Source organism: Gavia stellata, chromosome 5 (assembly GCF_030936135.1).
Source record: "Gavia stellata isolate bGavSte3 chromosome 5, bGavSte3.hap2, whole genome shotgun sequence".
NCBI lineage: Eukaryota > Metazoa > Chordata > Aves > Gaviiformes > Gaviidae > Gavia > Gavia stellata.
In genome coordinates, this window is record NC_082598.1 from 50,753,547 (window position 1) to 50,771,471 (window position 17,925).

General features: G+C 42.8%; 1 protein-coding gene across 1 annotated transcript in view; it reads right to left on the reverse strand.

Annotated features, from left to right (window-relative positions):
* FAM13A (family with sequence similarity 13 member A) overlaps positions 1 to 17,925 on the reverse strand; it is a 132,291-nt gene that overhangs the window by 15,454 nt on the left and 98,912 nt on the right. Inside the window, exons 11-18 of the mRNA XM_059817530.1 lie at positions 17,720 to 17,796; positions 16,971 to 17,013; positions 11,758 to 11,908; positions 3,844 to 4,057; positions 3,318 to 3,456; positions 2,134 to 2,215; positions 1,774 to 1,994; positions 342 to 425 (exon numbers count right to left, since the gene is read on the reverse strand). Of these exons, the coding sequence (XP_059673513.1) occupies positions 342 to 425; positions 1,774 to 1,994; positions 2,134 to 2,215; positions 3,318 to 3,456; positions 3,844 to 4,057; positions 11,758 to 11,908; positions 16,971 to 17,013; positions 17,720 to 17,796 (1,011 nt within the window). The remainder of the gene's footprint in view (positions 1 to 341; positions 426 to 1,773; positions 1,995 to 2,133; positions 2,216 to 3,317; positions 3,457 to 3,843; positions 4,058 to 11,757; positions 11,909 to 16,970; positions 17,014 to 17,719; positions 17,797 to 17,925) is intronic.

Below are 17,925 nucleotides of genomic sequence, written 5' to 3' on the forward strand. Positions count from 1 at the left end.
CCGGCAAAGCTGGTGAGTCCACTGGGCCACAAACTGGATGTCTGTGGATCCTGGCAAGTGTGATGCCAAAATAATGCACATTCAGCCTCATTCCGACTGTAGGCTCGGTCCTACAGGTATCTGCCAAGCCCAGCGCTGCGTGCAGACATCACCTTGCTGAGAACAGACTCCTCAGCAGCAGCAGTACTGAAGGATCAGGGAGGTGGATTAGAGGATGCATGTGTGGTTTGAACAGCAAGAAGTTCTAGTAACTGTGACATCAAAGGAGCATTAGTGGGATCATTTACCACAGACAAAGACATATAAAGATGTACTTTGAAAAAAAATGCTGCTGTACATACCGGTCTGCCATGAATGCTCTCGTAATACAGCAATGCTTTTTGAAGAGCCACTTTTTCAGCTGCTATCTGATCTCTTGTCATGTCCTACGAAAAGTGGCACGGAGAGAGAAAAGGAAGGAAAAAAAAAAAGTCAGATTCCTGAACTCAAACAATACTGATTTGTGGCCTAACCAAAGTCATGTCATTTTGTCATTAATGTTTTGAAGACTCATCTCTGCCTTCCAGTCCTCTTTTCCCAGCTATATGGCCAAAGAGACTGTTAACATGAGTAGCACCCTATGCACAATGCAAGCAGATTAAAACCATATAAACTTTGCATATGAAGGTATTTTATGTACATAAGGGGGATTTATCGATTATCAGTGTGCTTTGAAAAAACAACGGTACGCAACTTCTAATGATGGTGACTCTTTTTCAGTTAAGATTCTACAACAACACACATGTTCCTTCTTCTTCTCCGAGACAAGCTCCAGTACCTCTTGCAAAGCCTGCCATCTTTGCTTTGACTGCCACAAACACACTTTACCAAGAACTGAAGTGCAGTCAGACCGTCTCCTTCTGCCAATTCTGCTATGGAGTGAAAAGCTCTGGCAGACAGGCTGAGGGGACCAAGCCAAAAAAGGGGCAGACAGTTGGAGAACACTTCCCTAATTAAGTTTGCCAGTTCCCCCACTGAACTTGCCTGACACTGAGCCTTCTCTCCCTATCACAGCACCAAATACTATCACAGGTTCTCTTTAAACAGCCAGGCTGTGGATTCTTGCTACCATCAGAAAACAGCCAAACACACACTGTGTGTATCATCTTCTTCTGCAGATCTAGTAAACAAAGATAATGCTGTCTGCCAGCCTCTTACAAAGCACTGCACAATTTACGTGTCAGCAGACTCAAGGACTTCGCTTACAAGGCTGCCCAAACCTCAGGAACTAGCAACATCAGACACAAAGAACTCCCTGCTGATAACCCTCAGAGATTACAGCAGCTAACAGAGCTCAGTGTGAAACTCTGAAGAGCAGCAATAAAATGCCCCGAGAGAAGAGCATTGAGCTTTGGAGTGAACTAGAAGAAAACAGATGACCCAATCTCCAGAATCACTGGAAGACTCAGAATTTGGCAAAAGCCTTTGGACATAACAACAGAAATAGCCAAATACAGGGCAGGAAATATTGCAATAATTCAGAAACGTTACTTGGAAAATACAAGGATTAGAAAAAGAGCACACAATGACATTCAATAGGAACCGAGCTGTGGAAAATAATTCAGATACTAAAGGCAGAGGGAAAGAAACTAAAGCAAGTGAGCCAGGAGTAAGGGTTGTAGACTTTGTGACGAAATGTAGAAGACCACAGGACTTTCACAAGTGACTGTGCAGCCATGAGTTACCTAACCTACTTGTACTTAAAGGCTTAAATCTGATCCGTCTACATTGTACCTTAATATCTTCAGGTCGGTTTGTCTCTGTTCGTTTTTCTTGAAGCTTCTTCTGGATAGAATCAAGGGTCGCTTCCACAGCAGGCCTGGCAGATTTATCTGACAGGTCTTGCTTCTTGTCATCGTCCTTTTCGAGTTGAGAGCCAAAGCTTTTGGGGAGCGTGTTGCTCCGCTGACGCACAACAGGGCCAAGGTCCTCCTCCGATATCTTCAGTTTTGACTCTAAACGGGGACATTTCGGGGAAGATGAGTAATTTTTCTTTTTTAAAATGTGACAGTGACAGGATCACTGCCTAACATCAAATTTAAATGAGGCAGAGTCCAGCTGCCCCCCGAAGGTGCACAAGTGGTGGCTGCTCACCTTTAAGTTGCTTTCGGAATTTGGCCAAATCATTTGTCCATTTGAGCACTTCAGGGTTGGCTGCTTTGTCGCTGTGGGAAGGCTGGGAGGAAAGAACAGTCATGTTGAATCTGTGTTAAACCAACAAGACAAACCCACTGAAACAAGCATGTGTCACAAAAAGAGGTACAACAGAATGCGGACCCAGCATAGAGCATGGGCACTGGCTTCTGACTGGCACCTGCATAGCTCTGACCAGCTCATCTCAGACCTTGCTTTAACTGCTCCTGCCTGTCACAACACTGTCTCTTAGGGGCATCATGAGATTGATTTTCTTTTTAGAAAACCCAAAACTTTTGATAGCAAATATTAAGTTGTAGGAGTGGCTCAGAAGGCCACATGCACATTGGAATCCTGGTGCCTATTGTTTCCTAACAAGAGGGCACCTCCAAAATAAAGGAAGCCTAGCATGAACAGTTTCAGAAGTGTTAGGATGTATGTACCCACACCAAAGACTGCCTTACATCCGAAGACCCCGAAATAACCCAAATGCTAGGCTACAGCAAGCTCTGAGCATTTCTTCCAGCCTTTTCTACTGCAGGCAAGATCCTTTCAGTAGAATCCTTTGTGGTTTAGATCACCAACAAAGATGCACACATGGAAAGCTTTAGTTCCTTAAAAAGCTTTCTGTGCATCGGAAGGGCATGTCAGGAATAATTAGAGTACAGTACACTGCTACTGCTCAGCAGCACTTGACTGTGGTTCCTTGCTCAGGAGTAAAGGCGGCTGCTCTCTCTCCTCTGCAATGCACTGGTGTCCTTGGATTACCATCATGCAAATGACATGCGCAACTGTGCTTCCCATAAGCTGAACTTGAATAAATAAACAAATAGAAGTTTAACATAACTGTTCCTACACACTGAATGTATGCTTTTGGCATGCTGTCTTAAGCAGTGATCAAAATCCTGTGAGTTTATTAGGCTATCTCTTGTGCTGCACTGATAGTACATAATGTCTGAAAAGGTAATTTGCTTGGTATGGATGCACGTTTTCTGGTTTTGGGCAGCAGGTTTTTTCTTTTTTTTTCTTTTTTCCTTATAAAAGCTTTCAAGCCCTCTGTGTGTTTGACAGACTTCCCAGATGTCCCTTCCCTTTGTTGCTAATGCATACCTCTCCATACAAATGCTTAACTCCTAGAGACTCACTCTGTATTTCCTCTCCTCTTCAAATTTGTCCTCAAATCTCCTGATCTTTTTCTTCAGTCCCTGAATCCTCCGGGTGAGTTGTGCAGGGGTAAGGTCCTCTCTGTCATCTTCATAAGATCCCAAAGATGAACTCCGCCTCCTACCAAGAGCAGAGATTGCAGGAAGAGCTTATCCAAACAGCCACAGTACATCTTCATGCAGAGAAGGCCACTTAAGCTTTGTGTAAACAAAGGCAAATCCCACAGAAGTGAGAAAACTATGTTGCTACTCTGTAATGACAGATAGCAAAAGATGCTGTAACAGCATCTCTCAGCAACAGCAACTCCCTAGATATTAATTCACAAACCCAGAAACGATGAGTTACCAAGAACTTTTCTAAGAATATCAGTTTCCCCGTCAGTAGGAACAGAAACCCAACACAGCATAGCTATCCGGCTTATGTGATCCAAAGGGATGTTGCTTGATGCAACTGTGCAAACCCTTTACAGCTGGGTACAAGAGTCAGTACAGGCAAATCACAACCCACCTCATAAAGGAATGAGAATTGGGAGGGGAAGGAGGCACTTCTGTATCATCCAGGTACTGTTGGCTCTGTCCATAGGCATAGAAGCGAGGGGACAGCATAGGATCGCTGTCCTCATCCAGAAGCTGGCGAATTAAGCGACCAGCCTGCGGGGAAAGGCGAGCCTCATCTGAGTCTAAGCCGTCTCGCTGCCATGAGGAAAGAGCAGGGATGGGCTCTGGGAACAGTAAGACAAAGGCTGGTTTTATCGTTTTTGTTTTACATGTTCGACAGACTCCAGGCAACTTTTCTAATGAACCCTGACCCATTTGCTGTGGACCATGATTCCTTGTCGTCAGGCATTTGCTAGGTCATTACTCACATCTGCCCAGTGTACAAAACAATGCAAAGCACTGTCTGGCCACAGTGGGTACTCTACACAAACATAAATAATCTCCTAGGTGCAACAGAAAACTGTACCCAAAAGTTGGCGAGTAATTACCATGGAATAACACCAAATGAGGCTATCACCAGCCAGCACCTTTGAGGAAAAAGTTATGATGGACAAGAGAGAATTATTGGCACATGGCAGTATAAAGGAGGCAACTGGATCACAGGATTTTTCTTCAGTTTCAGGATGTACAAATGCTGTAAATGAATAGCATATTAATTGTCCTTCCGTAGCCTCCAGCACTCCAATATGACCCTGCCGCCCGCTATTGGAAGTTCAAAGACTAGAAGTAAGCATAGGTTCTTCTAGGCTGCAAGGAAAAGGTGTCTTACGTTACTACCAGTTCCACAGGGTGTCTGGCCTGTAAATTAACAATTATGGCAATATCGTCTGAGTTTCCCCCTTTTCTCTTTCACGTGCAATCCTGCTGCTTAACAGCACGGTAGAAGAGTGAGGAAATCTTCAGTCCCCTGGACAATCTAACCAGCTGAAAGTAAAAGCAATGTTCTACAGGGAGATGGTGGAGTGGGAGAGAAAGGGAAACCCGACTTAGCATTGCTGACTAGCATAGTAGAGCCCACGGAAAGCAATAGCCTCAATCTTGTGATCACTCCCTCCAGATGCCATGAGGAGTCTAACGTTTTGTGTTCAGATAGTTTACTAAGCTGATTTGCATGCTCCTACTTAGCACCACAGGATTAGACAGTTTAAGAGCCAGGCTTTGAACTTACAAGTCTAACAAATAGTTCTAGAGTCAAGTAACAAAACAAAAACCTAATAGAAAGCTCCCAGACCAGTCACAGAGCTATGGGCTCATTATTTCCCATGACTAGCGTGTCTACTCTTCTTCAACAAAGAGAAGGGGCTTTGGAAGTTATCAATTTTTGAATAAAAAGCAGTAGTTCCTTTTGCTGAACAACATTAACATAGGTCTGAATGGATTGCATGAGGATTCCCTTACAGAACCTCTATGCTGTTCCCCCCCACGTACAATTCGGACAGCACAAGATCATCTGCAATTCAGTAATGACAGGTTCAGTGGTATTTTGCCTGTACGCAGCTGTCAAACAATGCTCTCCTCCTCTTTCCTTCCTCCTTAGCACATCAATACAGATGGCACACGTCTGCTTCGAGGTTGTGCTGCATGCAAACTGATGCCTTGCTCTGAAAGGGATGGCTGAAGGTTTTTGCATAAGAGCCTCTCAAAGGTGTTGTGATAAGCAAAGCACGTAAAAGCCTGGCTCGCAGAGGCTACTTCCATGAGGTGTGCAAGTCCCAAGTGTACGTAGACTGTTTTGGCATGGATTGGAAAGCTTATGCAGCCTGCACTTCTCTCAGTTAATTTCTGGAACAAGAGTTTTTTCTAAGCAGTGTTCAACCTTGGCAGTTCCTAATACGTGAAATATTTTGCTCAAGGAATCTGGTAAGAAGGAAGGTGAAACAAAGGGCAAACCTTTCAGCCAAACTGTGACACTTTGGTGGTGTCGCACACTTCCCTGAATCTCCCATGATTTCAGGAAGGTCCTCACAAGATCTGCTGTAGCAACATAAAGGCTAGTAACACAAAAGGAACAAATTTGATATACATGACTAGCAGGAATAAGGTTAAGTGATGCACACGGTTCTTCCAAATATCTCTCACTTCCAATTTTTGGAATACATTCTCACCCCCAAACAGAATTTGCTCTTGGAAATTGTTAAATCACACCTCCATGGGATTTACATACATGGAATAAACTTGGAAGAAATCAGCAGCATATCCAGCAGTAACCAAATTAAGCTCCTACCACACCAGCTAACAAAGCCATTATTAATCATGCATGATGCATGTGACTTTGTCCCAAGGTGGATTTATATTCCAGATAGCATGCGACATTCAGGGAATTGCAATGGCTCAAAGAGCCTCTGATCAAACCCCAAAAGACAGCAAAGCACTTTATGCAAGCTAGCGGAGACCAAGGTATGTGTACTTTCCATTTTGTTGATTTCAAAACAGAAACTCACATTCCAAAGGAGAAAGTGTTAAAAAGGAGAAGGAAAAAAAAGTCCTAAAAGGAAAAATCAAATTTGAGACTTGACAGAAGAAATGGCTGCTATAGAAAATCAGCTGTTTTTAACTAGAAAATCAGCTGTTTTTAACTCTTGCTCCTGGAAGGCCTGACTCTATGGGTAACTTGTTTTCCTTGCTGACTATAAGTATTTAGAAGAAAAAAATCTCATCTGGACACAAAATGGCTAACCCCCCCCGAATGTAACAGCAATTAAGGAACATACTTAGGTATGTAGAATTATGGATTTTATCTACATCAGATCACGAAATGGACCAGAGCTGTAGTCCAACTGCCTTCTCTCTCATACTGGCCAGGTGCCAGGTGCTTCAGCTGGAAGCACTGAAATTGCTGGATTGAACAAATATACAGGAACCCGCTAAGTGTAAGCTGCCACTTTTTTCTGACAGAGCAAATCAATCAATTCCTGTTTAACAGAATACTTAATATCTTTTGTTATTCATTTATCCAAGCAAGCTATCAAAGCGTTGAGCCTTTTCTGAAGGCTGCTGAATTCCTGGACTTAATGGTTGAGGTTTGAAGTATCTGCTATCAGGATTAATGTTGTCACCCTTTCCCCTTTCTGCTAATTGAAGAATAAAATCTGAGTAAAGAATGTAAACGTTTTACCTTTTCTATGCCATTCACTTGACACAGCAGTTACCCGTATTCATCTTCTGTCTTGAACAGATCTCTCTTGCTCAGAGAACACTCAGTTTTCTATTCATCTCCACATTCTTTCCACATACTATTTTTTTCCCAATTTTCCATAATGACAACCTTTCATGAAAAAATTATTTGGGAATATTTAACCACCATGGCTATACCAGCACAGAGAAAGGGTGAAAAAAATTTCTATTTCTTGGTCAGACTCACAACACATTTCTTTTAGGTACGCCTTTTCTAAGTTAGCGCAGAAGTAGTGAAATACGCAGGAATTGAGCCTGCAGTCCTTCAGAAGTGCGGCACTTCCCCTGAAAATCCCACAACCAGCTAATCTTTCAACAAAGCTGCCAGCCATCTGCCAGGTGTTGCTCTGCAGAACTCTGTAGGCACACAACCCAACCTCTCTGCCAACCTGCTGCGTAGAGGGCTGGAGATATTAATAAACCTGTATCACATGAGAAGGAAGAACGATTAATTGATTCAAATTGGTGTATTATTGGTGAGCTTCAAGCTGTCTTGTGGCAAAACCTGACTTTACTTTATTACACTGTATATTTGCCACAGGGGGCAAATTTACTGGGGGCTGCAGGGCCAACAGAGGAGTGCCCGCACACTCATCCCACCTGACGTGCAGCCAGCAAAATGCTGTGGGCATCTCCTGTTTCCCTCTCTGCAGCAACAGAGCTGATATATGCAGCTAACACTGCTCTTACACACACCCATCTGACAAATAAAGGAGGCCACATCTTAGCTGCTGTAAACTGAAGTAGGTCCGGAGGGATTAAAAAGCCTGAACTAATTACAACACCTGAGGTCCTAGTATTAAATCCCACTTGAAAGACCCCAGAAAGATCTGTCATAATGAAGTGAGTAAAGCAATTTAAAACTCCAGAACATTCGCTAGCTCAGTAACAACCTATTTTACTCATCTTACAAATAACTGTTTGAAAACATCCTTGTTTGAATACATCAGGAGGTATTTTTCCTACGTAGATCAAAAAGAATGGCCCAATAAAGTGCTACCACGCCTTTTCAGTTAGTGAGATAACACATCTCTCAGCTAGCAAGCCAACTTTGTATTTTATTTATAATACAATATCATAATAAACAATGAAAAAATACATTTTGAAAATATTGATGCTTTAAAATAAAATCAGTAAACAATGAAATTATTCTTTTCTACACATAGTAATAAAAATGCAGTGTTTCATCACCTTTTGATTCCTTATGCTAAAGAGTGTTACACACAAATACACTGATTTATCTAAGTCCACAGTGTTGAAAAAAAGAAATCTAAATCCAGCTTCCCTGTTGCTATACTCTCTGGATTTTTTTGCATTACTCTTTTTTTTCATGGGAAAGTATCAATTAAGCCAGTGTCAAAACTATCTGTATATCAGCTTCACCCTCAGGGACTCAGGGCTGCAATACTTGAGTTCTCAACACTGAGAACTCAAATTGTGTTTTAAACTTCTGCTTTTATTCTTCTATTTTTTTAAGCTTTAAAGTTTGCAGAAAAACGTCCACTGATTGTTTCATAAGTGCTTGTTACTGCAAGCTCTGCTTGAAACCTCATCCACAGAACTTTTTTTAAAATGTTAGTAATCAGGCAACGTAGGCAGCAATCACACGTATCGTATCGATTTAGTGTACTGCCTGTTCAGCTCCAAGCTGCTGACAGGGCCAGCCGCTGTTTCGGAGAGAAACATACTTCCAGATTTTCCTTGAGGGCAGGATAGCAAGTTCTGGGCTTGAATTAGAAACATTTGGTAAGAAATCTGCACAATAGTGCTGGACTGTGAGAGAACACTCTGTCCTCCTCGCTCACAGCACTCGATTCAAATGTAATCCACAACAATTAAAAACCTTTGCTATGGAAGTAGCTCTGAAAACGCTTGCTCGCAAGCTGTCTCAGCTGGCACCAACTGACCGGCTTAGCAGGCAAGCCTAGCAGTCAGACATCCCAGTTCACAGAGACAGCTCAGTTCACACCCAGCCTGAGAATGAAACGATTTGATTTGCATCCGCCAAATGCATGCTAGTAAAATACTTCTCTCGGACCATGGGAAATGCACCTAGGCTAAGTGTTCAGCACTTGAATTTGGCTGGGGCACTGCTCGCACCCTACGTACTAGATGATTACTACACATATGCCCCTATACCTAGCAAGCAAGGCAGATGCAGAAAGCGGGTGCATGGCAAAGTGTGAGCCTATGCACTGGAAGAAGTGGGAAGCAAACTTCTCTGTCCTCTCTCTGCTCAGCTTCAGGTAAAGGGAACACAGCCTGAAGAAGCACAGCAAATCTCTCCTCTTGTGTACAGATTTGACTATGTGGTGAACCTTAAAAAAAAAAAAAATCTGGTAAGAATTACTTCTAGCACAACATAAAAGGCAGGGGGCCCTGCCAGCTCACCTGGCAGCAGTTATCACAGTTCTGTGCCCCTGAATGAGGGTTTTTAAGGCAGCTCTGGTCTTAACATGATGGAGGGTCTGCCTGAGTGACAAATAAAAGCTAGTCAATGCACAAGGCTGTCTTGCATAATTTTGTGCCCATTCTTCAAAGCCCTTTCCTAACATTTGACTGGAGGCAGCGACAGCTATAGCTGAAGGCAACCCCTCAACCTGTAATTGTTCTCACAAGCCTTTTGTGAAAGGCCCAGCTGTTGCCCTGGTCACTAGGTGCTCTGTATCTCCTGCAGTGTAATACTGAGGACCCTGCACCCAAGTCAGCTCAACTACGTCCTGGAGGAATGGGTAATTTCCTGATAGATGGAGCTACCAAATTTGCTAGAGCAAAGTGATAAATAACTCAGTGTTACTGTATTTGGAGGCACAGTCCTTTCCCTTTTCACCAGGGATGCAACCAGAGCTGTGGCACAGATCCTGAAGACACGTGTGGAGGGTTGAGTGACACAAACTGGCAGGGGAAGGGAGGATGCCCTGGCTGCTAGAGCTGTGGATGAGTGGTACAACCCTGCCTTGCAAAGCCAGTCTCAATGACAGACCCTGCCATTAGCTGCAGAAGCAGTCTGAGAGGTGACGTTAACATCTTTCTCTTCCTGACTGCTGCGAGCTTGATGTCACATCCACAGCTAGGAAAGACTCAGTCTTTTCTTGCTGAGACACAGAAGGCACCATTTTGCTGCTCTTCCATCTGCGCCAACAAAATGGTGATTCTGGAAGGCAAGTATTTTAGATGACATCCCTCTCACCCCAGACAGCTGATTCTTTTGCAACGGCCCACCTCCTCCTCTTGTGAAATACGTGTGAACAGCACAGAGGAAGGAAGAATCAGAGAAAAGCACTCTTCAAGCACAGTCACTTGTGATTATAATCCTGTTTTGTATTTGCAGGGCAAGAAAGCTAGAATCCAAAACATAAGAGCATGCCTACGAAGAGGGAGTTGTACCAAAGGTACAACTTATTTCACATGGTGGGAAAGCCTCTGGCAGACAGAAAGGAACTGTGTTCTCCCCTTCACGCATTCATATGACTCCCATTAGTAACCCAGGAAGAAAAAAAACGAGTCACTATTTCCAAAGGTTCACATGACGGCTGAAGCCACACATCACCTCTGAGAACACAGACGTGCTCACCCTGGCTCGAGACCCTGCAGGGCAGTGCTAATTAGCATCTCAGCAAACACGTAAGGCAGCCAAGGCCTCCTGGGAGCCCTTCCATGGCGCTTTGATCAGCCATGCTGCATGCGTGGTGATACAACCCAGGGAATCCCCGCCTAGCAAGCAAGTGGAGAAATTCTCTCCCATACATGGTGACTAGTTGCTTTGTTGAATCAAAGGCAGCCATGGCCGTGCATTTTCTTTACTCATGTCCAAAGTGTCATAACTACTCCCCTCCTAGAGGAAAAGGCAAAATATACTAGGTCACGTACGCTGTGGAGGCAGGAGCAGAGAACTCAACTTCTCAGCGTTCCTCACAGATTGTTTTTTTTAGAGCAATAGTTTAGTTACACATTTTCCCTCTCTTGCTTTATTAAAATACCATACTTGCATTTTCCTGTTTCTTCCCTGTCAAAGCCCCTCTTTCACTCCTAAAGCACAAACCAACACAGAGACATACTCAGTAATTGGAAAAGGCTTTGATCCCAGAGGTGCTGGACACCTTCAGTTCATCTCAATTTCAAATGCAATTGAGGTTCGTGGCACCCCCAGAGTTCCCCCAGGTTTCCTACTCGAGTCAGTGCAAACAGCCAACCAAGCATGCACTCTGGAGAGGAGAGCTAAGAAGCAGTATTAAAAAAAAAAAAAAAAAAAAAGAGTTGTTTGTAAGAGCCATCAAAGGACAGAGTAGCAGACAGACAGCCTTTTTTCCAGCTGTGCTTTTCAGATCCAAATCATTATTTCCAAATAGTGACTGACGTGGAAGAAAAAGGAGAAAGAAGGAAGTTTCTTTTAGACTGTGAAATACCCAGTTTCTTTGAAGTGTAGAGGAGTCTAGCTTAATACTCAAGTGACCAGCCACCAAGAAGTAAGTTATCCTGAAACACTCAGGGACTTAACAGCACTAAACAGCACATGAAAGTAACTTCAAGAATAAAACAATTAATTTTCTTCCTCTAAGTGACAATTAGAATTGGTACCCATCCAGTATTTCGCTTCCAGTTTCTCCAAACTTTCAGTTCCATATTCAGGACAAAATTGCTTTCCTGTTGTTTTGGGCAAGGGAACATGATGACATAAAGATATACCCAGCCCACTCAGGTTTCCCCCTCTCTCGTTTCACTCATACAACCAGCCATCACACAATCCTACCTTCCCAGTTGTTGTCATCACACAGTGCTGTCAAATCCAGCCGAGGCACTTCTGACACAAAGCTGTTTTCCTGATCATCAGCATCTTGATTTCTTTGCAACTTGTTTTCAGGAATGCTTGGATGCTCTTGAATCTTCATACTTGAAGTCAGCTATATTCCCATACACCCACAGAAATAAGAGAGAAAGGAAAAAAAAAGGTTTCAGGAGGCAGAAGAAGAAAAAAAATCCCTGCAGTCACAGCAGCCGTAAGCTCACGCCTTTAGCTAAAAAGATCCAAACAAACAGACCCTGATGTTTCCAGCTCCAAATCCAAATCCCCTGCTCGGTGACCCCTACGTACTAATTGCTCACTCACACCGGTAAAAACATCTGCCCATCTGCCTTCCTTGAATTTTTCCTTCTTTAGAAAGCCACTGCAAGTTCCCGAGACTGCCTGCTCTGACAACTGCATGCAGCTGAAGAAGCCTCCAGTAATCGATTGGGATGAAAAGCGAGGGAGGAAGGCAGGGAGGAAGAGAGAGAGGGGGCGGCTGCGTACACTTCCTACACGAGTGCAACTCCTTGCAGCAACAACAAAAACGCTGCTGCTGTTGTAAGGCTGTAGCAATATGGTGTCTTCTAAAAAGCAGGCACTGGAGCTCCTGAGGTAGCAGCGGCAGACAGCAAGCAGTGCAGGCTATGTACATGAATGCTCTCATGCAGGCTGTGCTGGCTCAGATCAATTAGTGCCAGCTAAGCTGTGCTGGCTGCACATTCCCCGATTTCCTGTGGTTGTTTTCTAGCTGGGCGTGGGGAGAGCAGAACTATTTATGGAGGAGCTCTGGGTATTAAAGCAGTGTTGCGCAAATCCAAACGGCAGTGGGGTTTGGCATCTCAGCTGGAAGCAGTGTGGACTCTGGGAAAAAGCCAAAAAATTCACACAAGCATCCAATGACTTAGGGGAAAAAAAAAAAAAGGCAGAATGCTGTCAAGTAAATGATTCATCATTTAGCACTACCTAGAAGCAACTGCTGTTTGTCTCACCAGTATTCACCCCTGCACATACCACACGTCGTGTGCATTTATGCAGAAATCACAGCCATTCCCACAATCCAGATACACAGTGCGTGTGTCTGTAATAGTGCTTGATGACAGGAGCAGTTTTGTTACCCTAAAATAAATTAGCTGTAATGCCTCACGGAGGGCAGTAGGGAAAAGGAAGCATAAAGCATGTACGTAAACATACAGTGTGACATGTATAAACCCACCAACAAACACAGAGCTATCCAAACAGACAGCATTACATTACTACATAAACTATTTGATCTGGGTAAGAACAGTTTAGGCATAATTCTCTCAAATATAGTCTAGCAGGTAGTCAACATGCAGATTTTCCCCCCTGCAGGTATTTTGATAATCTAGTTAGCAATCTGCACATGCTGATGTGTGAAGAAAATGGGTCTAAAGAAAATAACCGGTACATTTGGATGTATTTTACTTGTGAATCCAGAAGCATTGCCAAACTGCACTAAATCAATATCCTTAGTACATGCCACTAAGGCACATTGAATTTTTTTCATCTGCATAAAGCTAACGATCTGTTTGGGGTTTTTTTTTCCCCCTTTGAGCAGAGAAAAACAAGTAAGCTTCATGTAGAGAGGGAAAAAACCTGCCCAGTAGACAAATCATGTGAATAAATGTTTTTATCTGGATTCAATCCCATCAATCCCTGCAACTGGACAGGGTGTTAGATAATCTCATCTAGGCTCCCTTTCCCACTACAGGTTGGACCAGGTGATCTTTCGAGGTCCCTTCCAACCTGGGCTGTTCTACAGTTCTAAAAACCTGGGTAATGAACACCCTGGTATTTGTAAACAATGTTCTGCATTGTATTTGTATAAGGTTTGTATTTCCTTTTCATTTCAATAAATTGCCTTTTTGAAATATTATAACAGAAGGAAACACTAGATGACAGTTTGCCAAGCACTAGTAACTCATAGAACTTGACACTGAATCTGATTACAAACATGTTTATTGTGAGAGCTGTACATGGAAAAACGCTAATTCACCATTCAGTATCTTTTAAGCTGCTTCCAGGTTGGGAGGACTTAAATATTTATTTAAGGTCCAGTAACAAATTTCTTGCCAGGATCTAAATAGTCTGTACATTACAAACAGAAAGACTGGTCAGTGGCCAGAAACAGGCAGCCTTCTATATTTACTAAAGAACAAACTGTACCAGTTGATAAACTGCATTTAAATTGCCAGCACAGTATTTTAAGGCTGAAAGAAATAAAGTGGCAAGCTTCAAAATAGGTGCTATTTTTAATAACATCAAGAAGTGTGAAGAGAGGAACTTACCTAGATTTTAACAATTTCAAAGGGAACAACCTGAAAATACCATTTCATCACCACCACTGATCTAATTACAGAGTTAAATGTCTTTCTGTGAAGAGTGTACAATCTCCTGACTTACTAAGACTCTTAAAAGACATCTGTAGCAGATATAAGAGCACTTCCCAGATGGGTAAACATTTCCATTACAGATATATTAGAAAAACCATATCAATGTCCTCTTCCTTCTAAGTCACTTCAGTTGCTGGAAATATTTAAAAGCTGTTTAAAACCAGGCCTGTGCTGTGCCTGTAGTCAGTTACTCTCCTTTCCTTGCTCACTGATGTAGTCTCTAATACAATGAATAAATCATTAGGTGTTCTGAAGAATAATGGTGGTACAAACCCAGGAGACTCAAGAAAGCAGATGTTTAACCTTCTTTGCATTAACGCTTCAAATCCATAGAGTGGTAGATAATTCAGTATTCCCATCACTTATTTTCCTATTTGATTGCCTGATGCCACCAGTTGCCAACCTCCAGGACAAAAATCAAGTAAAGGAGAACTATTGTCCTTTAGGTATGGATGTGCCACAAGTTCTTACAAACCAAAGGGCCAGCAAGTTGATGATCTCAGTAGCAGCTGGCAGTCACAGTGCACTGCAGATATTACATAAATGACCACAAAAAAAATCTTCAAACTAGGCACTTGAGTTCTGCTTTTTAGAAGCTGCTTCTGCAGCCATGCTTTGCAGGTACCAGTAACTACAGATCTAAGCAACTTGGGGATAAGCCAGCTCCTTTCATTCTCCCTGCTTCAAAGAAGATTCAGCATAAAGAGCAGCTCAAGCAGCTACAAATAAACGGCAACAGAAAGATCTTTGAATTCTAATCAGGAAGTTGTATGCTGTTCGATTACATGTGGATTCAAATCAATTTTATTTAAAAGGCTTGCTTCCCCTACATCTGATCATCCATTACGAACACAAGCAGGAAGCATCCTTAAGCACCTCTTGGTAACGCAATCTGATGAAGAACGCAGCCATTCTGCTGCCTTCCTCCTGAGTCATGCCAATCCCTCTCTACACTTGTTGCCATGTTGGCGTACATCTTAAACGCCCTTCCCTTATGAAAATCTGGGTACTAGGAACCTGCGTTTTTCAAATCACAGTCTACATCCTGGAGCTTAGCTACTGCCAAGGGCAGATTATGAAGGCTACAAAAGCACTGAGAATTCATTCGGGACATGTGTTTCAAGGTATTTTTACTGCCTCACAGCGACCTGAGCCTGCGCAACTGGTAGCTATGGCAAATTCCAAATACCTTTCCTAGTATCTTCAGACTGGAGACAGGGTGAGAAAGCGAAAAGAATAAGAAAGTCCCTGTCCCCTCCTCATCCTGAATGAGTCGTTTGTTACAAAAGGTACGTCTTTAAGCTGCTCTAAGCAAAAGGCTTATAAGGGACAAGGAATGTAAAACTACCCTGCAGGAATTCCAAGGTCAAGAAAATGTTACATTCCTATATAACACAATCTCTGGGTTAAGGCTACGTCTTCTCCTGCAGTTGAAATCCTAGAAGTTAAAACTCTTCCTAAGGAGAAGTTTATTTTAAGATTATGATTTCATATTCAAATATACCTCCCCCAGACCAATTTAAAAGCTTAATGGGAGTATTGTGTGACATGGCAGTGACAGCACCTTCTCCACATGCAAGCCGGTATGTGAGGAAGAAGGTGTTGCAAAATTGACACTCAGAAAACACAACAGCTCATGAGCAAGTGCAGGATCATTGGGAGCTAAGTAGGAGACCCATCTAAGCCCAGTCAGAGCAGTGATCAAAGGCAGCGCTGAACACCCCTTGCAAAGGTTACATGTTTCAGTGTCCCATGAACTTCTCCAGCTACAACACAGCTGGTGAAAGCCCAGCTGCTAGCAAATAATCTCTTTTACCTCTCCTGCTAGAATGAAATAATACCTACCAGAAATTAAGTCCTTCAAAGGCAATAAATGCATAGTGGCTTTTATTTCTAAAAAACCACAAGAGGAGGCTAGTTTGAAAATACTATCAGCCCTCAGTTAACTCCAGATGGCCAGAGAAACCAGACGTTGTCCACAGCTGTTTTACTGTGCTCCTCTAAAATGGGTGCATAATTGAGGGACAGATGCCTCACATAACTCTCCCTATTATTTTAAATACTTGGCTGTCTAGAGGTGTTTCAAGCAAACGCAAATGAACCAGTGACTGCAAAGGTGTGCACCTAACCCAACCCCAATCTTCACTTTGCTGAACAGTTAGATGTAGAACACCATAAAGTGAATGCAGGAGGTGGGTGTTGAGCAGAAATGGAGAATTGAGGAAAAAACTGTTGCCATCAATGTCACAAGTCCCCTCCTGACATCCACCCCAAGCACCAACCCTTAGAGAGAAGCAGGAGATGATCCAGTTTTCTAAGACAAATGGATCACAGACACCTATGTTCAAAGGCAACAGGCTGCATTGGGAAATCATAAATAAAAGACCGAATGATTTTAGAGAAATCAAGAGAGACAAGCTAATCTTACTGTCCTGGGAGATAACCACACGCCCTGTTTGCAATGATTAATATGGGAACTTGGCGTCACTTAAACCAAAGTGCTGACTTCGGTGACGCTTCCCTTTTTGGCAAGGAGGGATCGATGCGACTGAAGTAGATGCTTTCAGACTCCTCAGTGGTTGAGAGGCTCCCTAAATTATTTAAATAAAAAGCAGAGGGAAGGGAAAGAATAAGCAAATGCTAACTCCATTTCTCTGGGAGAAACAAAATTTCACAGAACTATATGCCTAACTACTTGTTTCTACTCAATAAAAAGCCCATTTAGAGACCACAAAACTGAAACACAAAATCCAAAAAAATACCAACCTGAGAGTGCCTGAAAAAAACCTCATCGTTTTCACTTTCTTTGCTACAAAAAAACAAAAACAAACCAACATATTACAAATACAAAACCAGACTTGTCTTGTAACAAAAACAAGCAGGACTTCTGCACACACAGGTTTTTAGATTCTTGCTACCGTTTTACTAATTCATGCAATAAGTGAAGGGACACTCTGGGCTACAGCCTTTGAGGCTGCTAAACTATGTATTTTTGCTTCCTCTCAGGAGCTATTTGTGAAAAATATAATGCAATTTAATTCCAGTGCCCTTAATCCAAGACAATACAACTCTCCCAACAAAGATAACCGTGGAGAGAAATTTTTATCTCAGGCGAGCAGAGTGGGGCTGTACAGCTCTCACGGAAGAGCGAAGCACAAAGAAAAGGGCTGGATTCCGAACCCGAAGGCCAGGTGAGAGAGGCCCTGCAGTCCCCTGTCTGGAGCACGCTGGTTCAGGTGCTTCACAGCTGACTTCAAGTCTGCACCATCAGCATCTTCAGTGCCGTTCCTAACAGGCTGGGAGAAGTCTTGGTGGCGTATGCTGCTGGGCAGAGCCCACACAACATATGCAGTGCCTCCATACAGTTCTACTTTGAAGCTAACATGGTGGACAATGCTGTTCTGCAGCATAACTAAATGTCACCCTCACAGTCTGTGGTGGAAGATTGCTTAGTCTGTACTACAACCACAGGGAAAATAAAACCATACATATATATATATATAAAAAAAATTCACCTTTCTTCAGATAAAATTTCCATGTCATCAGGTCCTGTTCTGTCTATAGGCCTGGATGAGCTAAAGCTTTCCATACTCTGTAATACAGTAAAAATTAAAGCAGTAAGATACAGATTCAGAGAAACAGATTCAAGCTGCAGGCCATTAAACAGATCAAATACAAAAATATCCAACAGGACTTCCAGGAACAAGACAATAATCAGACT